General features: G+C 45.5%; 1 protein-coding gene across 4 annotated transcripts in view; it reads left to right on the plus strand.

The window, feature by feature from the left end:
- The window catches only part of CCNJL (cyclin J like), an 84,384-nt gene that overhangs the window by 31,967 nt on the left and 34,641 nt on the right, over nucleotides 1-17,776 (plus strand). The window contains exon 1 of one of the 4 annotated variants that reach the window (XM_053226886.1): nucleotides 9,262-9,523. The exons of the other annotated variants lie outside the window; for them this stretch is intronic. Within the exon in view, the coding sequence (XP_053082861.1) occupies nucleotides 9,491-9,523 (33 nt within the window). The 5' untranslated portion in view covers nucleotides 9,262-9,490. Of the gene's footprint in view, nucleotides 1-9,261; nucleotides 9,524-17,776 lie in introns of those variants that run through there. 4 annotated transcript variants of the gene reach the window in all.

Genomic DNA, 17,776 nt, shown 5'->3' on the forward strand with positions numbered 1-17,776 from the left:
GCCCTATTGCTTCTTCTAGAGCAAACCTGGAACCCCTTTCTCCAGCTACTTTCTGTTGGGGCGAAGGGCTGCCAGCCAGTACAGGGGAATCAGGTTTCTTACTTGTAACACCTGTGCCCTTGAACTTCTTCATTGAACATGAGGGAAGGAGAACATGATCACAGATGATCACTGTCACCAGTGGGGACGGTGAGACTGTTGGTGATGTTTTCTGGTGACGAGGTATATGACCTCATGAATATTCAGATTAAAGCTGAGAGCCTCCTTCCCCTCTCCCCACCAAAAGGTGAATCCACCTTAAGTTTAAAATTAGCTTTAAAATAAAATTTTAAGCTTTAAAATTTAAGATCCCACGCTCTCAAAACCATGTGGACAAGCCCTACTTGTTTTGACCTGGTAGCTTTATCTTCCAGGGCTCCTGGGAGCCTGCATGCTAGAGGTTCCCTCCTTCATCCTGTTCACCTCCTCCTAGGATTGGGGTCATGTGGCACCTTGGGGGTCTCCTTGCCCTGCTCCAGATCTGCAGAGCAATCAGCTGCTTCCTGAAGCTTGCTTCCTTCCACACTTAGAGAACTTGAGCTGTGTGAGACCACATTTCTTGAACCAGTAGACTGATCAAGGACATTTTTACTGAATTGTGATTGAATTTATACAAAGATCTTCCTAAACACCGCCAACAAAAGTGACATTTAGCGATGATAATGTTAGCGGGTACTATTTATTGAGCACTTCCTGATGCTGGCAGTGTGCCAAGCATGTCCTCCATGTATTATCTCACTTCTCATATCTGCCCTAGTGCTGGGATTGACCCTGTTTTACAGATGGGAAACTACAAGACTCAGAGGGTATGAGTAACTCTGTTGAGAGCGAATAGATCATTGTATCAGAGCTTGACCGTAGATTCATTTGCAAAAACGTCCATTTTAACAAAGATTGGAAATACAAGGCAGGGGAGTCAAGGCTCTTCCATCCGTGGCATTGTAGGCTCTGGCTTTAGTCGGTGTTACAATGACTCTGTAAGTTGGATTTTCTTTAAGCCACCCTGAGAAGCCAGCAGCCATGGGCTCTGGCCTTGCTTTGGGCATTGGAAGGACTGATTGCCAGGCCAGGGCCTTCCTCTTTTGGCTCTGGCACCTCACTTGTGTATGGTGCTTCTCACCTTGAAGTGATTTGGCCTTTGCTGTTGCCTCTCCCTGGGGTGGACATGATGGTGTTCTGACCTGCCAGGGCAGAGTAGGGACCCCTCCGGGCCGTCTTCTCTTGCCTGACCTCTGACAGCTGGACACAACAGAATCTCACCCCAGCTCAGTCTGCCACCCCTGGATTAAAGCCACATTGTTTTCTAATGGCTTCTAAAGCTTTCACATCCTTTTATTTTGCACTTCCAACATCAATATTTTTCCTTCTCGCTCTTCTCCCTAAATTCCTCAAATTTCTCCACTGCACGGTTGAACATTTGACTCTTCATAAAAAGTGTTGACCCAAGCCCATGCTCCACAATTTGACTAGGTCACCCCATAATTGGCTTTTCTATTCTCTTGCCCTCCTTTTGGGTTTCTGCACACTCAAGGGACAGTTCTTCCCAAATCATGAGATAAAACCAGATCTATCAATAAGAAAATGTTCTAGACACTGGTGACAGAACGTGTCTGCCCAGCTCAGTTCCAGAAATGTGTCATTCAAGCCTCTCAGACCCCAAATGGCCTACTGACAAGGCTGCCTTATGGTTGTGGTCTTCAAGGGAGACCCTAAGCAGCTGGCCCTCAGGGCCCCTTTCTGGAGGGAAGGGTGAGGCTTTTAGTATAAGGAGGGGTTTCCTACAGTCCCACTTGTAAGGGTGATCTGGGCTACCCCTGGGGTTGTATGCAGAAGACAGAAGATGGAGTGAGAAATGAGGTTGGGGGGCTGGATGAGACGTCATTCATGGTGGCATCCAGCTTTAAGACACCCAGATTCCAGTATCCCTACTTGTGTTCTATAGGAAGCTTGGGGACAAAGGTGAATCAGAACTGGGTGTTTTCTCATGAGCCCCTCTGGTCTTAGACAACAGAAGTGCTCAGTGTGCCCACAGTGCTCACCTGAGACTTGGTCTCTGTGCACCTTATCTGTGGAAGATGCAAGTTATCTTGCAGGCTTCCTTTCATCTGCACCTCAGGATAGTGTGATCCCTGCCCCACCTGCCTCCCAGATGTCCCAGGAGAAAATACATGGGTATGGGGCTTTGGGGCCTTGATTTTGAGGTGGAGAAGGGGGTTGGCAGGCACCCTGGTTGGCTGGGGAAGCATATGCTAAGTAAGGAGAGGACATTTAAGGCCTTGAGCTGGCCCTGTGCCCTTGCCCTTGACTTCTTTGTCTTTCTAAACCACACTGCCCCTTGGGTAAAGGGAGTACAGCCAACGATTGTCTGGAGTATCTGAGCACCTGGCAGAAAGAGGTGACACTGGGTCTGCTGTTTTCTCTCTTTTTGTTTTTTTAAAAGTTATTAAACACACACACAGACTGGGGTGGGTTGTTTTTGATTTTTTGTTTTCATTTTTGTTTTGCTTGTTTGCTTAGGAAACTGCAAAAATAAATACAAGCAAAGAAAGTTAGTCTCACCATTTGGAAGTCATTTCTGTTGATATTTTGGTTTAGGTTCTTCTGTTCCTTTGTGTGCATGTTATCATGATACAGTTTTATTTTGTTTTTGCTTTTTTTTTTTTTTTAGTAAAAATGGAAAATACCTTGCCTCAAAACACTCTGTTCATTTCATGCATTTCTGTATCATTCTTCACCGAAATCCTGGCTATTGGACACCAGCAAAAAAAAAAAAAAATTAGAAACAGGCAATTGTGCTTATTTAGAATAGGTAATATGAGAACATGGTAAAAAAAAAAATCCAACTATATGAAAGGGTAGGTAGTAAATAGGCTTTCTTCCACCCTGTCCCATTCTGTGAGTTTTTCTCTCAAAGGTGCCACCAATTCCAGCTTCTTGTGAATCCTTCCAAAGTTGTTCCATGTGTAAACAAACACAAATATGGTGTGTGTGTGTTTGAACACAAATAGTGTACTTTATATTGTGCTGTACCATTTGATTTTTTAATGTGTATATTTTAATAATTTAAATATTTTCTGTGAAACCAATGAACAGAAGCTCTGTGACCAGAAGGGATTTTTTTCTTTTTGGTAATTATGAAGGTATATAGTAGATACTCAATACGTTTTTATTGAATGAATGGACGGACTATTTCTTTTTGGTCATTTTCTATCTAAATATATATTATGGTTCTATAACTTAATTTTTTCCTTCACTGTATATACCAAATAGCTTTCTACATCATTAACTACTTTTCTACAGTATCATGCATCACATTTTCTTGTGTGGATACACCAGGATTTGATTGGCTCATCTTCTTGTTGGATATTTAGGTGGAATGCTTATTCATTTTCTAAAACTGAGTTATAATCTAGAGTACAATGTACAGATATTTTTTTAAAATTTTTTAATGTTTATTTAGTTTTGAGAGAGCGTGCAAGCTGGGAAGGGGCAGAGAGAGGAGACACAGAATCGGGAGCAGGCTCCAGGCTCTGAGCTGTCAGCACAGAGCCCCATGCGAGGCTCGAACTCACAGACCGTAAGACCATGACCTGACCCGAAGCTGGACACTCAACTGACTGAGCCACCCAGATAGCTATATCTATGGTACAATGTACAGATCTTAAGTGTGCATACAGTTTACAGTGTATAGTGAGTTTTGATAAATGTGTGCATTCATGTAACTACCACCATGTTCAAGATACAGAACATTGCCAGAGCACCTAGCTGGCTCAGTTGGTGGAGCACATGGCTCTTGATCTCTGGGTCATCAGTTCGAGCCCCCCCCCCCCCCCCCGCCATTGGATACAGAGAGAATGCTTAAATAAACAAATAAACGTAAAAAAAAAAATTTTTTTTTTTTACGTTTATTTACTTATTTTGAGAGGGAGAGAGAGCAAGCGAGCACATGCACAAGTAGGGGAGGGCCAGAGAGAGAGGAGAGAGAATCCTAAGCAGGCTCCATACCAGCAACGCAGAGCCTGATGTGGGGCTTGAACCCACGAACCATGAGATCATGACCTGAGCCGAAATCAAGAGTCACTTAACCGACCAAGCCACCCAATTGCCCCAATAAACTTAAAAACAGAATCTTAAGAAGAAAAGATGTACAACATTGCCATTGACCTAGAAAGCTCCTCTGTGCCCCTTCTCAGTCACTCACTCCATCCTGCTCCCAGCCCTAGGCAAGCCATCTACTGTTTGTCTCTCTGGATTGTATTTGTCTTTCCTAGAGTTTGATATACATAGAGTTACACATATGTACTCTTTTCTGTCTGCCTTTTTCTCCGTAGTGTAATATGTTTGAGATGCATCCATGTTATAGCTATTAGGAGTTTATTCCTTTTTCTTGCTAAGTAATATTCCATTTGTTTATTTATACAACACAGCTCTTTCATCCATTTCTCCCTTGTCCTTTGAGGCATTTCTCGTATACCATTTGATTTTTAAAAATTTTTTTCATATTTATTTATTTTTGAGAGAGAGAAAGTGCGAGCGGGGGAGGGGCAGAGAGATAGAGGGAGACACAGCATCTGAAGCAGACTCCAGGCTCTGAGCTGTCAGCACAGAGCTGGACACGGGGCTTGAACTCACAAACTGTGACATCATGACCTGAGCAGAAGTCAGACGCTCAACTGACTGAGCTTCCCAGGAGCCCCTCTCATGTACCATTTGATTTTCAATAGCGCTGTGGGGGGTGCCTGGGTGGCTCAGTTGGTTAAGTATCCGACTTTGGCTCAGGTCATGATCTCATGGTTTGTGAGTTCGAGCCCCACGTCGGGCTCTGTGCTGATAGCTCGGAGCCTGGAGCCTGCTTTGGATTCTGTGTCTTCCTCTCTCTCTGCCACTCCCCTGCTCATGCTCTGTGTGTCTGTCTCTCTCTCTCAAAAATAAATAAATGTTTAAAAAAATTTTTTTATAAATAAATAAATAAATAGCACTGCGGTACTGATCCAAGTCTGTCTGTGAGTATGGTCATGGGAATAAATTCCTAAAATGAAATTGTTGGTCACAGGGTATAATTTTGAGAACTTTGCATATCACCGGTTAATTCCTGAAAGGTTGCACCTGTTTGCACTTCCACCAGCGGTGTGGGAGAGTGCCTGCTTCCCAGCAGCTTTGCTAAACCTAGGTATTACTGTTTTGAAAAAAATCAATGCCATTTGGTCAGGTCAAAATGGTGTCTCCTGGCTGTGTTTGAAAGGAATGGGAACCCAGAGTGGGAAAAGCACTGGAGGGGAATAAGGAGGGAACTCCGATACCTTCCCAGACCTGAGGGGCCCCATCTGCAGCAGGGAACCAGCCTGGGACCCATCTTGGCCTGGGTAAGGGCTGTTGAAGTGCCTTCCACCCTGGCCAGAAAACTCCTAGTGCTCCCTCTTAGCCCCCTCAGTGTGTGCTGCCTCCTACCTCCAAGTGGCACTTACTTGGGAACTGACTCTTTCTGAGGCCAAATTTGAATTGTCCAGAGGCATTGGCTCCCTTAGAGGTCACTGGAGCAGGTAGTGCCAGAGCCTGGACATCCTTTATGATAGAGAGATCCACATTGGTACCACAAGCTACTTATTCCAGAAATGATCATCCAGTGACTTGGGTGGGTGGGTTGAGGGAACAAGAATGGGAAGGGATGGTCATTAGAAGAGAAGCATCAGGAACTAGATTCAATTGCTGTAGGGAAAAGTTGGAAAGAACCTAAATGCCCATCAGAAGGGAATTGGTTTCACTGTGGTTGGTCTAACACACTAAAATTTGTGGAGTCATTAGATGTGACGTTGTGGAAGACAGCTTTGTGCTTGATGACAGTTGATTTTTCTGACCATTGCAAAAATCCCAGACAGCTCAGAGCATGTCTAATTCTTTGGAGTGTACCTCTGTTTTTTTCTTAACTTTTATGATAGAAATTTTTAAAGATACACAAAAGTAGGGAGAATAGTAAAATGAATCCCCATGTACTTTCCATTTAGCTTAGTACCTGTTTCATCTGTTCCCCAGACAACATGTGATTTCACATATAAATATCTGCTAACAGGCTTTTTTTTTTTAAAGTAACAACTTTGGGGATGCCTTGGTGGCTCAGTCGGTTAAGTGTCCAACTTTGGCTGAGGTCATGATCTCACGGGTTGTGGGTTCAAGCCCCGCATCGGTCTCAGTGCTGACAGCTCAGAGCCTGGAACCTGCTTTGGATTCTGTGTCTCCTTCTCTCTTTGCCCCTCCCTGACTCAAGCGCTCTCTCTCTCTCTCTCTCTCTCTCTCTCAAAAATAAATATTGAAAATTAAATGTAACAACTATGCCACTATCACACCTAACAAAATTAACGATTCATTAATATCTACTATTGCCCAGTCTATATTAAGCTTCCCCACTTGTCTCAAAAATGGCTTTTATAGTTGGTTTATTCAAATCATCATCCTGATAAGGTCCATGTATTACATTTCTTAAAAATTACTCTTTAAGGGGTGCCTGGGTGGCTCAGTTGGTTGAGCATCCAGCTCCTGGTTTTGGTTCAGGTCATGATCTCGTGGTTCATGGGTTTGAGTCCTATATCAGGGTCTGTACTGACAGTGCAGAGTCTTCTTGGGATTCTCCCTCCCTCTCTCTCTCTCTCTCTCTCTCTCTCTCTGCCCCTCCCTTGCTTGCTCTCTCTGTCTCTCAAAATAAATAAATAAACTTAAAATTTTTTTTTAAATTACTCTTTAAGGTTTTAATTATCTGATAGACTCCCTTCCCTGCACCCCTCTCCCTTAAAAGCATTTTTCCCCATGACCTTGATTTTTGGAGAAACCAGGTCATTTGTTCTGATAAATGTCCCCTACCTTGATTTGGCCTGTTCCTTCCTAATGGTATCATTTAACTTGAGTTCTCTGTTAACAATTTGGTTTATATACTTCCCTACTCTTGTGGGATTTTAGTGTGCTGTAACCTACTTTTTGTCTAGCTAGCTGTCAGCTCAAACATCGCTTCCTCAGAGAAGCCTTTCTTTACTCCCCTCCAGACAAGGTCGGACCTGGGACCCTTGTTACATTCTCAGACCACCGTGCATTATTGCTTCAGCACTCAGCATGATTTGTAATTCTATACTTATTAATGGGATTATCTGATTTAGAACCAGCCTCCCCCCTAGACAGCAGGCCCGCGAGGGCAGGCCAGGGCCGTGTCTCTTCAGCTCTGAGCAGAGTGACTGCTGCACATCAGAGACACCTTATCTGGAGCCTGTGTCCTACAGCCCACACACTGCCTTCCTGGATTTCGCTGTTGAAACAGGCTTTTGGGGCAGGTAGCATGGCTCCCAGTAACTCCACCCTGCTGGTAGAGAAATGGCCTCTGAGAGCTTAAATGCTCAGCCAGGACTTCCCTATTAAGTGGGAGAGCTGGGGCTTTGAGACCGTGCGATCTGCTGTGCATAGTGTGACTTAGGACGGGCAAAAGAATTGCAGCCAGCCTTGAAGTCAGTGATGGGGTAACACGAACTTCCCCTCGAGGGATGTGAGAAAGCGGGGGTTAGTGGGACAAGGCTGTTGGTTCTGAATTGATAGATCTCGTTAGTCTCTCCTTTTGTGTTCATTTTCTGTTTTGAAATAATATCAAACGTACAGGAGAGTTGCCAACATGGTTCACAATTGTGAACATTTCACACATTTGCCTTATCATTCTCTTCTTCCATCTTGATACTTTTTTTTTTTTTTTCTGGAAGCAAGTTGCAGGCGTTATCCCTTAATACTTCAGGGTTTATTTTGTATGGTTACTTTTGAGATTGGCCATGAAGTGGTTTGTGGGAGAAGTGTTGTCAGACCACTAGGGATATCTTCCCAGTTGTCAGGAACCTCCCTGGAAGCCTGTTTTGGGAGGAAGGGATTTCAGCATTCTGGTGAGAAAGGAGGAAGCCCAGGGCCACAGGCAACCTTTCTAGACCATGAGTGGGGATGGCAGAATACTGGCTTATTTCCTTGGACCATCTCCATGGCCTTACTGGCAGACAGCCCCTTCAGTCAGCATTTACTGAGCCCCACGTATAACCTGTAGACCTATGGGAGGCTCTGCCAGGAGAGGCTGTGGACTCAACCACACCCTGGGGGCCTCAATATCAGTAACGATAGTCCACGTTAATGTACATTAATGGACGCTTGCTTGATACACATTTCCTTGCATTATCAAAGTCCTCAGGCAGCCCCCCCAGAAGGTACTGTAATTATCCTCATTTTACAGGTGAGACTCAGGAGAATTTAGAGAGTTAAATGACTTACCTAAAGCCATGCAGCTACGAAGATGGCAGAGCCAGGATTTGAAGGCAGGCATCCTGGCTCCAAATCTCACACTGTGAACCACTGTACAGATGGTGACATCCCGTTGCCTAGAGACACGTGAAAAGCTTCAAAGAGGAGGTGCTGTTTGGGCTGTGTTCAAAGGATAAGCAGAAGCTTGCTAGGCAGAGAGAGGCGTGGAGGAAGTTCATCTCTCAGGGCACAGGGCAGTGAGTGATGGTCACACAGTGACTTGCAAAGGGCGGTCTAGTGAGTGGGGGAGGGGCAGGAGAGGGGCCGGGAGCATTGGCTCTGGGGATGTGGGTCTCCCAGATGTGTACACGTATCCTGCGAGCATGCACAGTGGTATGAGGAGGGAGTGCTGGATCACTGGGAAATGGCCTTGGCCTTGGAGACCTGTGTCTCCAGTGTTGGTGGTGGTCCAGAGAAATCGCATCTGAACCAGGGCAGGAAGTGGAGAGATTTGAGAGTTTGAGGAAATAGAGTCAAAGGACCAGTTAACAAAGGGGAGAAGGGTTTCAAGTTTCTTACGTTTTTCCATTGCTGAGCATGATGGGCCTTTGTCACGGTGAACATCATTCTTAGAAAACTCCTAGCATATGCTAGTTTCTGTGTCCTCTTTAAAGACTCCCACTGCCCACCAAGTTGATGTTTATTGGGTGCCTACAATAAGCCAGATAGTGTTAAATCCTTGATTCATATCATCTAATTGATTATTAATGTTGCTTAAGAAAGAAAAGACAAGGAAGGAGGGACCCCTGGGTGGCTCTTGATTTTGGCTCAGGTTATGATCTCACGGTTCAAGTTTGAGTTCCACGTTGGGTTTGGTGCTGAGCATGGAGCCTGCTTAAGATTCTGTTTCTCTCTCCCTCTGTCCCTGTCCCCTGCTTTGCTCTCTCTCTCTCTCTCTCAAAAAAAAAAAAAAAAAAAAAAGACGAGTTAATTGTCCTGACCACTGACCACGGCACTAGTAGTTCCTGAACATCAGTGCATGTTCATTCTTGCATTCAACACCTATTTTTAGCAGCTGACCACATGCTAAGCACTGCCAGCTGCTGGGAATATAAGTGGTGAACAAAACAAAATTCTCTACCTTTATGGAGCATATAATGAAGCATCAGGCTCGGATGATGTGCACGTAAAGCACAGATGGATGCCCAGCTGTGTCTCCAGGAAGTCAGATACAGTAAGTCAGGAAATGGGGAATGCAGTAGACAGCTAGGGCTGCCTCAGACTGGGTGGCTTAAAACAGTAGAACTTTACTCTCTCACACTTTTGGAGTGCTCCTTGGCTTATTGCTGCATTCATGCATTCTCTGTCTCCATCTTGACCTCGTCTTCCTCCTGTATCTGCTTTTGCCTAGTCTTTCCCCTGTGTGTCTAGATGTCTCTCTTTTCTGTTCTTATAAGGATACCAGTCATTGGTTTAGGGCCCACCCTAATCCATTACAACTTTATTGTAAGTTGGTCTCATCTATGAAGGCCCTGTTTCCAAAATCACATTCTAAGGTTCTGGGTAGGTAGGGGTTTGGGGGAGACATTATTCAACTCAGGACAGGGGGAAGCCTCCATTTTTCAGGGAATTCTCAGAAGATTCCAATGTCTGGGATCAAATGACCATAGCTGTAGAAACCCTGAACTGTATATCAGCAGGGGAATGGAGGTAGTGGTTGTGGTAGTGGTTACCTTACTGACCTGTTTCAGGCTGCATGGTAGGGTCAAGATTCCCAGGAAAATCCCTCAGAAGGAATCTGGAAATTGGGAACGGGAAGAGTCGAGTGAAGAGCTGCTGGAGCCACAGCTTAGGAATGGTGACCCAGGAGGGAAGGGGGAGAGATCCAGGGGTTGGACCTGTTACAGAGAACCACCATGGAAGGGGGTGCATCATGACCCCTGTCCCTACATAACAGAGCATGTGGGAGAATGAGGGGCACCCCCAATTGAGAAGATAAGGTGTGAGGGATGTGGTCAAATCAGGAAGTTGCCGAAATGAAGAATATGGGGGACAGTTTATAAAAAGACCATGAGTGTTGTCTTTGGGGGTGTTGAGAGGTCTCTGGGGCAGGACCATAGAGAGGCAGACACACATGCCTTTGGCTGCAGTTGGATGCCAGCAGCTACAGCCAGACCTGTCACAGAGTATGCTCTGGATGCCATTGGCTGTGGCTCCTGGGAACAAAGAGGCATGTCCGGAGCTGGCCCTTTTCTGAGTTCAGGGGGTCAGTGAGAGATGTGGTGGCTGGAGATGACCTTTCTCTCTGCTGGAAGACAGGCCGGAGGTCAGCAGGAGGGGATGTCACTGGCATTGTTGGCTTTATGTGCTGCAAACCACCCTCTTGAGGGTGTCGAAATAGTGTTCTCGCAGCGATGTTGGTTCTTTACCGAAAATACCTTCTTGGGCTTTATGAAGCAATTGGGGCAGAGAGGGGAAGGAGGGTGATCCTTGAACTGTTCAGGGCCTCTGGGGTCAGAGGTGTGTACTTCTGAGGCCTCTGAAGAGCCAACTTACCCACCTCCCCTTTCTTTTTCCCTTTCAATTTGCAAGTCTCCGCTTCCTGTTGGTCACCTTGGTTACACATGATGTTTCTTCATGTCTTGCTACTCTTTGTTCTCAGGCAGACACCATCCCTCAAGCTGTTTCCCAACCAGCTGGCCCAGTGCCTGGAGGCCCAGCCTCCCTAGGGAGGCAGCAGTTGGCAGCACTGAGGATGAGCATGGCGGGAAGCACAAAGGAGACCAGTGTGGTTTTCCTTCAACGGCTGGTGTGGGAAAGCAACTTGCCCCTGCTCTACACCTTGGGCCACTTACAAAGTGGTTGTCACACTCAAAGCAGCACCATACCCCAGGCCCAGCCAGTCCCTCTGATGTCCAGGTCCAGGATTTGCCACTAACCCACAGGGCGGCTTTGGCCATTGCACTTCTGTGCCTCATTTTTCTGGGCATCAGCCAGTCCTGGTGGTGCCACTGACTGTGCCCAGCTCAACAGGCTGAGTGCTGCGATGGAGAGCCCAGGTTGAGTTACAGCTGTCAGTAGGGCCATAGTACAGTGTGAGGGAGAAGTGGGGGCATGTGTGTGCAGAGAAGCTAGACTGGGGGCGCGTCTACCAACACGTGCACATGCTCACACTTGCTCTTGGTGGTGGCATTGCTGGTGAATTTAATTTTCTTTGTATTCATATATTGTTTTCTAAAATTCCTACAGTAATAAAATATTTTATAACCTGTTAAATATAACATTATTTTGGAAGGAAAACACAAACCTAAACTATCCCATAGAGTCTGCAAAGCAGTGTTATGAGCATGGAATCAAAAAGCCCAGATTCAGATCCATCACTTACAAACTGGGGGACCTTCAGCAAGTTATGTAGCTTCTCTGAGCTGTCCTTGTCCTGAATACTGGGATGCCGATAATCCCCACCATGTGGGCTTGTTGGAGGTGAGAGGACAGAATGCATGGAACATGGTATCTGGCAAAGGAAATACACAGAGTTTTAAAACCATATATATATATATATATATATATATATATGCATGTATATAAAATGGAAGGTTGTATAAAGCTGTTCATCATAATGAGTGATTCCAGATACTCATGAAGATCAGACCAGAGAGGAGGTATAAGAACCTGGGGATGCTGAATTCTGTCTTTGCCTTGGTGTGGCAGTGACAGTAGACAGGTGCCTCAGTCTACATAGCAGTAGGTGGTTTCCAGGGAGGAACCAAGTCTGTGTTTACAGAGGACTGGGAATTGCCAAAATTGTAAATACATATGTAATATATTAAAATGTGTGTGTGTGTGTGTGTGTGTGTGTGTGTATATATATATATATACACACACACACATATATATAAATGTATGTGTATTGTACACATATATACACATATGTAATATATATATATATGAGACAGGGAAGTTGAGGGGATTTAATTTGGAGCCCGTCCGTAGACCCCACAAGGCAGGGCACCCGGCTCTTGGCTGCCAGGGTGAGCTGGCATCTCTGTCGTCTTGTGCCTCTCCTAGGCTCTGAACACCATGGCTGTGTGGAAATTCTTACCAGGGCAATTCAACAGGTGAAAACTGGCTTTTCATCTCAGAGAGCTTTTCAGTAAACCTTTCGGCTTAGCATCATCAACTTGTTGGGAGTTGAGCCAGGGATTTTCTCTGGAGTCTCACCTTGCAGATGCATTGGAATTTAATGTCCCCAGCACACCAGTGCCCAGCTGCCAGCACCCTAAATCACCATCTCCCGGAACAAGCTCTCTGGGATGTTGTTCCTCTGCCCCCATCCCCCCCTAAAAAGGGATGGTGGTGATGGTCATCTGTGGATAAACAGATTTAACCTAGAGTTTCCTAAAACTATGTGCTTTTTTTTTCCTGAACAAATGTTTCAGGGATTCCAGTGAGCTAATATCTGATTCCTTTTTAGGAAGGAACAAAGTAGTATGCAGTATATAGTATGGCCCACAGATCCCTGTTCTTCAGGAAGTATAAAATTGGGCCTAGGGTGTCATGGAACACACACTGGGAAACATTGCCTTTGAAATGACTGAGAGTAGAGTATGTAATTTAGAATTCTTGAAGTTCCCAGTCCCTTATAAAACACCACCTTTTTCCTCTGTGTTCAACCCCTGCTGCTATTGGGTAGACTGAGGCACCCCAAGGCAAGGACAGAGTTTTCTCTTTTCCCTAGAATTCAGCATCCCCAGGTTCTTACACCTCCTGGTCTTGGGGAGTATTTTGATTTGCACATTATGATAGTTTTATTCAACCTCTAAGATCCCGAGCAAACCATTTTTACTTCCCTTTTCATTTCAAGTATGTGCCATTCTCCAAATTCGGACGTTTTGTTAATTATTGAGTATTTCTTCTGTGTCAAGTATTGGAGTCACAGAGCTGAACAAGACAAACCCATCCCTTTTCTCATGATGTTTATCGTTGAGGAGTGAAGAAAGACACTCAAAGTGAATGGATGGATGGATGGATGGATGGATGGATGGATAGATAGATAGGTGGGGAAAAGTTCTAGGTGCTTGGGCAATATCTGAAAGGCATATGACCAGGAAGCACTGTTTTCAGAAGTGACTTTTAAGCTGAGATCTGAAGGAAGAATAGGTGAATGATGAGAAGTAAAAACCATAAGGCAGTTAGAAAACAACACAGTACAAGACACCAAGTCTACAAAATGTAGACCTCCCTTCCTCCCTTCATATGAGAAAACAAGGGTGACCAGCTGAACTTTTACAGTGCACATGACCTTCAAACTCCTCTGAGGTTAGCCTCAAAATGCCGGCATAGCCTGTGTGTGAAGAGCACAAGCTGAACTTTCTCCCCCATCTGTCCTTCAGCAGTGACAAGCCAGGGTCCCTGCCCAGCAGTCCTGGCTGTGGGCTTGGGGCCTGTTGAACTGCACTTCAGCCTGGCCTCACCTGTTCTCCCAGGCACATCTGAGACCAGCCCAGGTGTAGAGCGTTTGCTACCTCTGCCAAGGTCAGTGCCTCTGTGAGAAAGGGGAGAGCACTGGAGGAGCAGACACATGCATGGAATCTTCAGAAGCCTGTCCACACAGCCCTGCCGCCACTCTGTGTATTCCAGTTTGGGCTTTGTAGATGTTGTGAGTCACTTGTCTTCAGCCTTTTTCGGAAAGCTGTCCCTCTCAATAATCCTCTTTCTGCCTTGGAATCCCCAGACAGAGCTCTTGGTCAGCAAGGAGAGTGGTTCCTAAAGGACGCAAGCCTTTCTGGACATGTACCACCTTCCTTTCCTCTAGAATGGTACCTCTGGTCACAGAACTGTCCCGCATCATGGGTGGAATTTCCCATTCAGGGGGCAGTGTCCCCCGCATTGCTTACCCCAGGGAAGGATGCAGGGCTGGCTAAGGGAGACTGGGGCAGGACAGGGATGGCCACAGGCAGGGAGACGTTTTCCCGCAGCTGGTGTTGGCTGAGGTGCATCATGAACACTCCATTCATTTATTCAAACATTCATTCGTTCATTCATTCAGCAGATATTTTTTAGCCCTTAACTGTGTGCCAGGTATCAGGGGTACAGCCCAGACCTGGAGAGAAAAATGACTCCCTCCCTCACAGAGATCACATTCTGCGGGGTGGAAGGAATAAACCCTTTATTGGACAGTCACTGCTCAGTGTAGGAACACACAGGCTGCTATGGAAGGGCAGTCAGGGAAGGCCTGTCTGGTGAGTGACCAGAACAGAGACCACAAGGATGAGAAATGGCCCAAATGCCAGAATGGGGATCTGGTGGAATCACGACACAACCTTATGATGACAAAATGCTAGGCAGCCATTGAAAATATGGTTTCTGATGCTGTCTTGAAGGGGGAGTTGGGCATACTTGTAGATTATGACTCCGTTTTGTAGAAGTTTGCACAGAGGAAAATATCTGAAGAATCCGTGTAAAGACATGGCTTAGTCAGTTAAGTGTCTGACTCTTGATTTCAGCTCAGGTCATGATCTCACAGTTTGTGAGTTCAAGCCCCGTATCAGGCTTTGAGCTAATAGGGCAGAGCCTGCTTGGGATTCTTTGTCTTCCTCTCTCTTTATCCCCTCCCCCGCTTGTGTGTGTGCGCACTCTCTCTCAAAAATAAATAAATAAACATTAAAAAAAGGAATCCATGTAAAACTTACTAGGACTTTTCATGAGAGATCGTAAGTGATACTTGTTATTTTTTTCTACTTTAGAAAAGTTGTCAGTGAATATATCATTTATAATTAGTAAAACGGAAAAAGAAAAAAAGGTCACTACTTCTGGGTTGGACCTGGGTGGGGCCTTGCATCTTGTGAGGACCAAGTGGGATATTTAGCACAGTGCTGACATGGGGCATGTTATTATTAAAGGGCTGACTTTCTCAAAGACGTGACGTGAAGTTACCAGGGAATCCTTGGGGATACATTTTGAGCTGGGCCTTAATACAGTGGGTATCTAGTCCCTCCCTCTGTTTCTTTTCAGACTGGAAACACAGTATTGAAGTAATAAAATGTCTATACATTGAATGTTTTTAAATTTTCAGTCTTTTTTTGAATATTACTTTTCAATTTATTTTTATTAAAGTGTAGTTGACATACGATGTTATTAGTTTCAGATGTACAGCATGGTAATTTGACAATTTTATACATTAAGCTGTGCTCACCATGATAAGTATTATTATCATCTGTCACCATACAATGCTATTACAGTATATTGACTGTATTCCCATGCTATACTTTTCATCCCTGAAGCACTCTTTTTTTTATGGGCATAACATTATATTAGTTTCAGGTGTACAACATAAGGATTCAATATTTGTACATTTTGGGAAATGATTGCCACAATAAGTATAGTTAGCATTTGTCACTTCACGTAGTTACATTTTTTTCTCATGATGAGAACTTTTAGGATTTATCTCTTAGCAACTTTCAAATGCAGAATACGATATTACTGTCTTCACCATGCTGTACATTATATCCCCAGGACTTATTTACTTTACAGTTATAAGTTTGTACCTTTTCACTCCATTCACCCATTTCGCCCACCTCCCACCTCCTTGCCACTGGCAACCACCAATCTGTTCTCTGTGAGTTTGTTTTTTTTTTTTAACTTTGAATGTTTCTTTTTTAAAAAATCCACAGTGTTGAAAGCATGAAAATAAAAATCACACAAGATCTCAGCCCTCCAAGATACTGCTGTTAACATTTTGTTGTATATCTAATAGTTTCTTCTTGTCCATTGTTACTGTTTTTTTAAAGCTTATTTATTTTGAGAGAGCGCAAGAGTGTGAGTGGGGGAGGGTCAGAGAAGGAGGAAGAGAGAGAATCCCAAGAGCAGGCTCTGCACTGTCAGCACAGAGCCCGACGTGGGGCTTGAACTCTTGAACTGTGAGATCATGACCTGAGCCAAAACCAAGAGTCTGACACTTAACCAACTGAGCCACCCACGCGCCCTTCCATTGTTATTACTTTTAAAAACCAAAATAGGGGCGCCTGGGTGGCTCAGGAAGTTGGGCGTCTGACTTCGGCACAGGTCAAGATCTCGCGGCTCAGGTCAAGATCTCGCGGTCAGTGGGTTCCAGCCCTGCGTCAGGCTCTGTGCTGACAGCTCGGAGCCTGAAGCCTGGAGCCTGGAGCTTGGAGCCTTCTTCGGGTTCTGTGTCTTAGTCTCTCACTCTTGCCCCTCCCCTGCTCGTGCTCTGTCTCTCTCTCTCAAAAATAAACAAACATTAAAGATAATAATAATAATAAATAATAAAAACCAAAATAAACTTTGATAACAGAAGTGTTTTTTGGTAAGGTGGATTGCACTCCCTGCACCTGAGCTCCGTCACGGCCGCTTGTCCCTGTGCCCCAGCCTGCTCATCTCTGGTTATGGCTGAGGAACTCGTGCTCTCTTGTCTGGCTCAGGTGATAAAGGGCCAGCAGCTTGTGAGGGAGAGTTTCTGGAAGCCTCTGCCTGTCCTGCTACCCCTCCTTTTCTGTGCCCTCCTCCCAACCTTTCTGCTGGCCACAGAGATGTTGCCCCTGCCCTGCCGAGAGGAAGGTCACTCTGCCTGGCCCCGTTCCTGCCCTTCCTGCCCCTTTCCGCCCACACTGGCTGCTGAGTGCCTGCCAAGTGCCTGCCTAATCCGGGAGGGCTTTACAGGCCGCCCCTCTCAGGCTGCTCTTTTGTTTCTGGAATCCAGGCCCCTCACCAGGAGGGGTGGCTTCATGCACCCGGGCTGCTGTGGCCTTTAAGCTGACTTAGGTCAAAAGTGCCTGGGGAGGAATGCGGATCCTTAGAGCAAAATCCTTGTAATGAAGGCCTTTTCCCCCTTAATTGGGTTACAGAAGGAATCAGCTGGGCTCTCAAACTAAACAGGGTAGGCATGCTGGCGTCCCACATTGTTGTTCATTTGCCAAGGAATCACCCTTCTCAGCGCCAGAAGCTGAGGCTGACTCCTCATTCCATTTGACTTCAGGGTTCTGTGGAGGACAAGGGGATGGGTAGGCTTCCTTCTCTGCAGAGGCCCCCAGGCCCAGCTATAAACCATCAGGTAGAAAGCTTCCCTCCACCCACCAAAGCATTCCATCCAACAGTTCCTCTGAGAGTCCAGAGAGCCTTTGACAGAGGCAGATAAGCTCAGTTTATCTGAAGTTTGATTGCCCAGCTTGAGGGAAAGGCCACTAATGCTTACTGATTGCTGTCAAGTGCCAACTATTTTACAGTTAGGGCAGTGTGACCCCCATTTTTCAAATGTGCCCCATTTTTCAAAAGTGCCTGGGGAGGAATGTGGATCCTTAGAGCAAAGCCCTTGTAATGAAGGCCTTTTCCCCCTTAATTGGGTTACAGAAGGAATCAGCTAGGCTGATGAGGGCCCAAATGAGGGCACTGGGGTTCCAAATTCACATGCCCAAGGTTAATAACTGGGGTGGACCTGAGATTCCACCCCAGAACTGCCTGACTTAACTAT

Source organism: Acinonyx jubatus, chromosome A1 (genome assembly GCF_027475565.1).
Source record: "Acinonyx jubatus isolate Ajub_Pintada_27869175 chromosome A1, VMU_Ajub_asm_v1.0, whole genome shotgun sequence".
NCBI lineage: Eukaryota > Metazoa > Chordata > Mammalia > Carnivora > Felidae > Acinonyx > Acinonyx jubatus.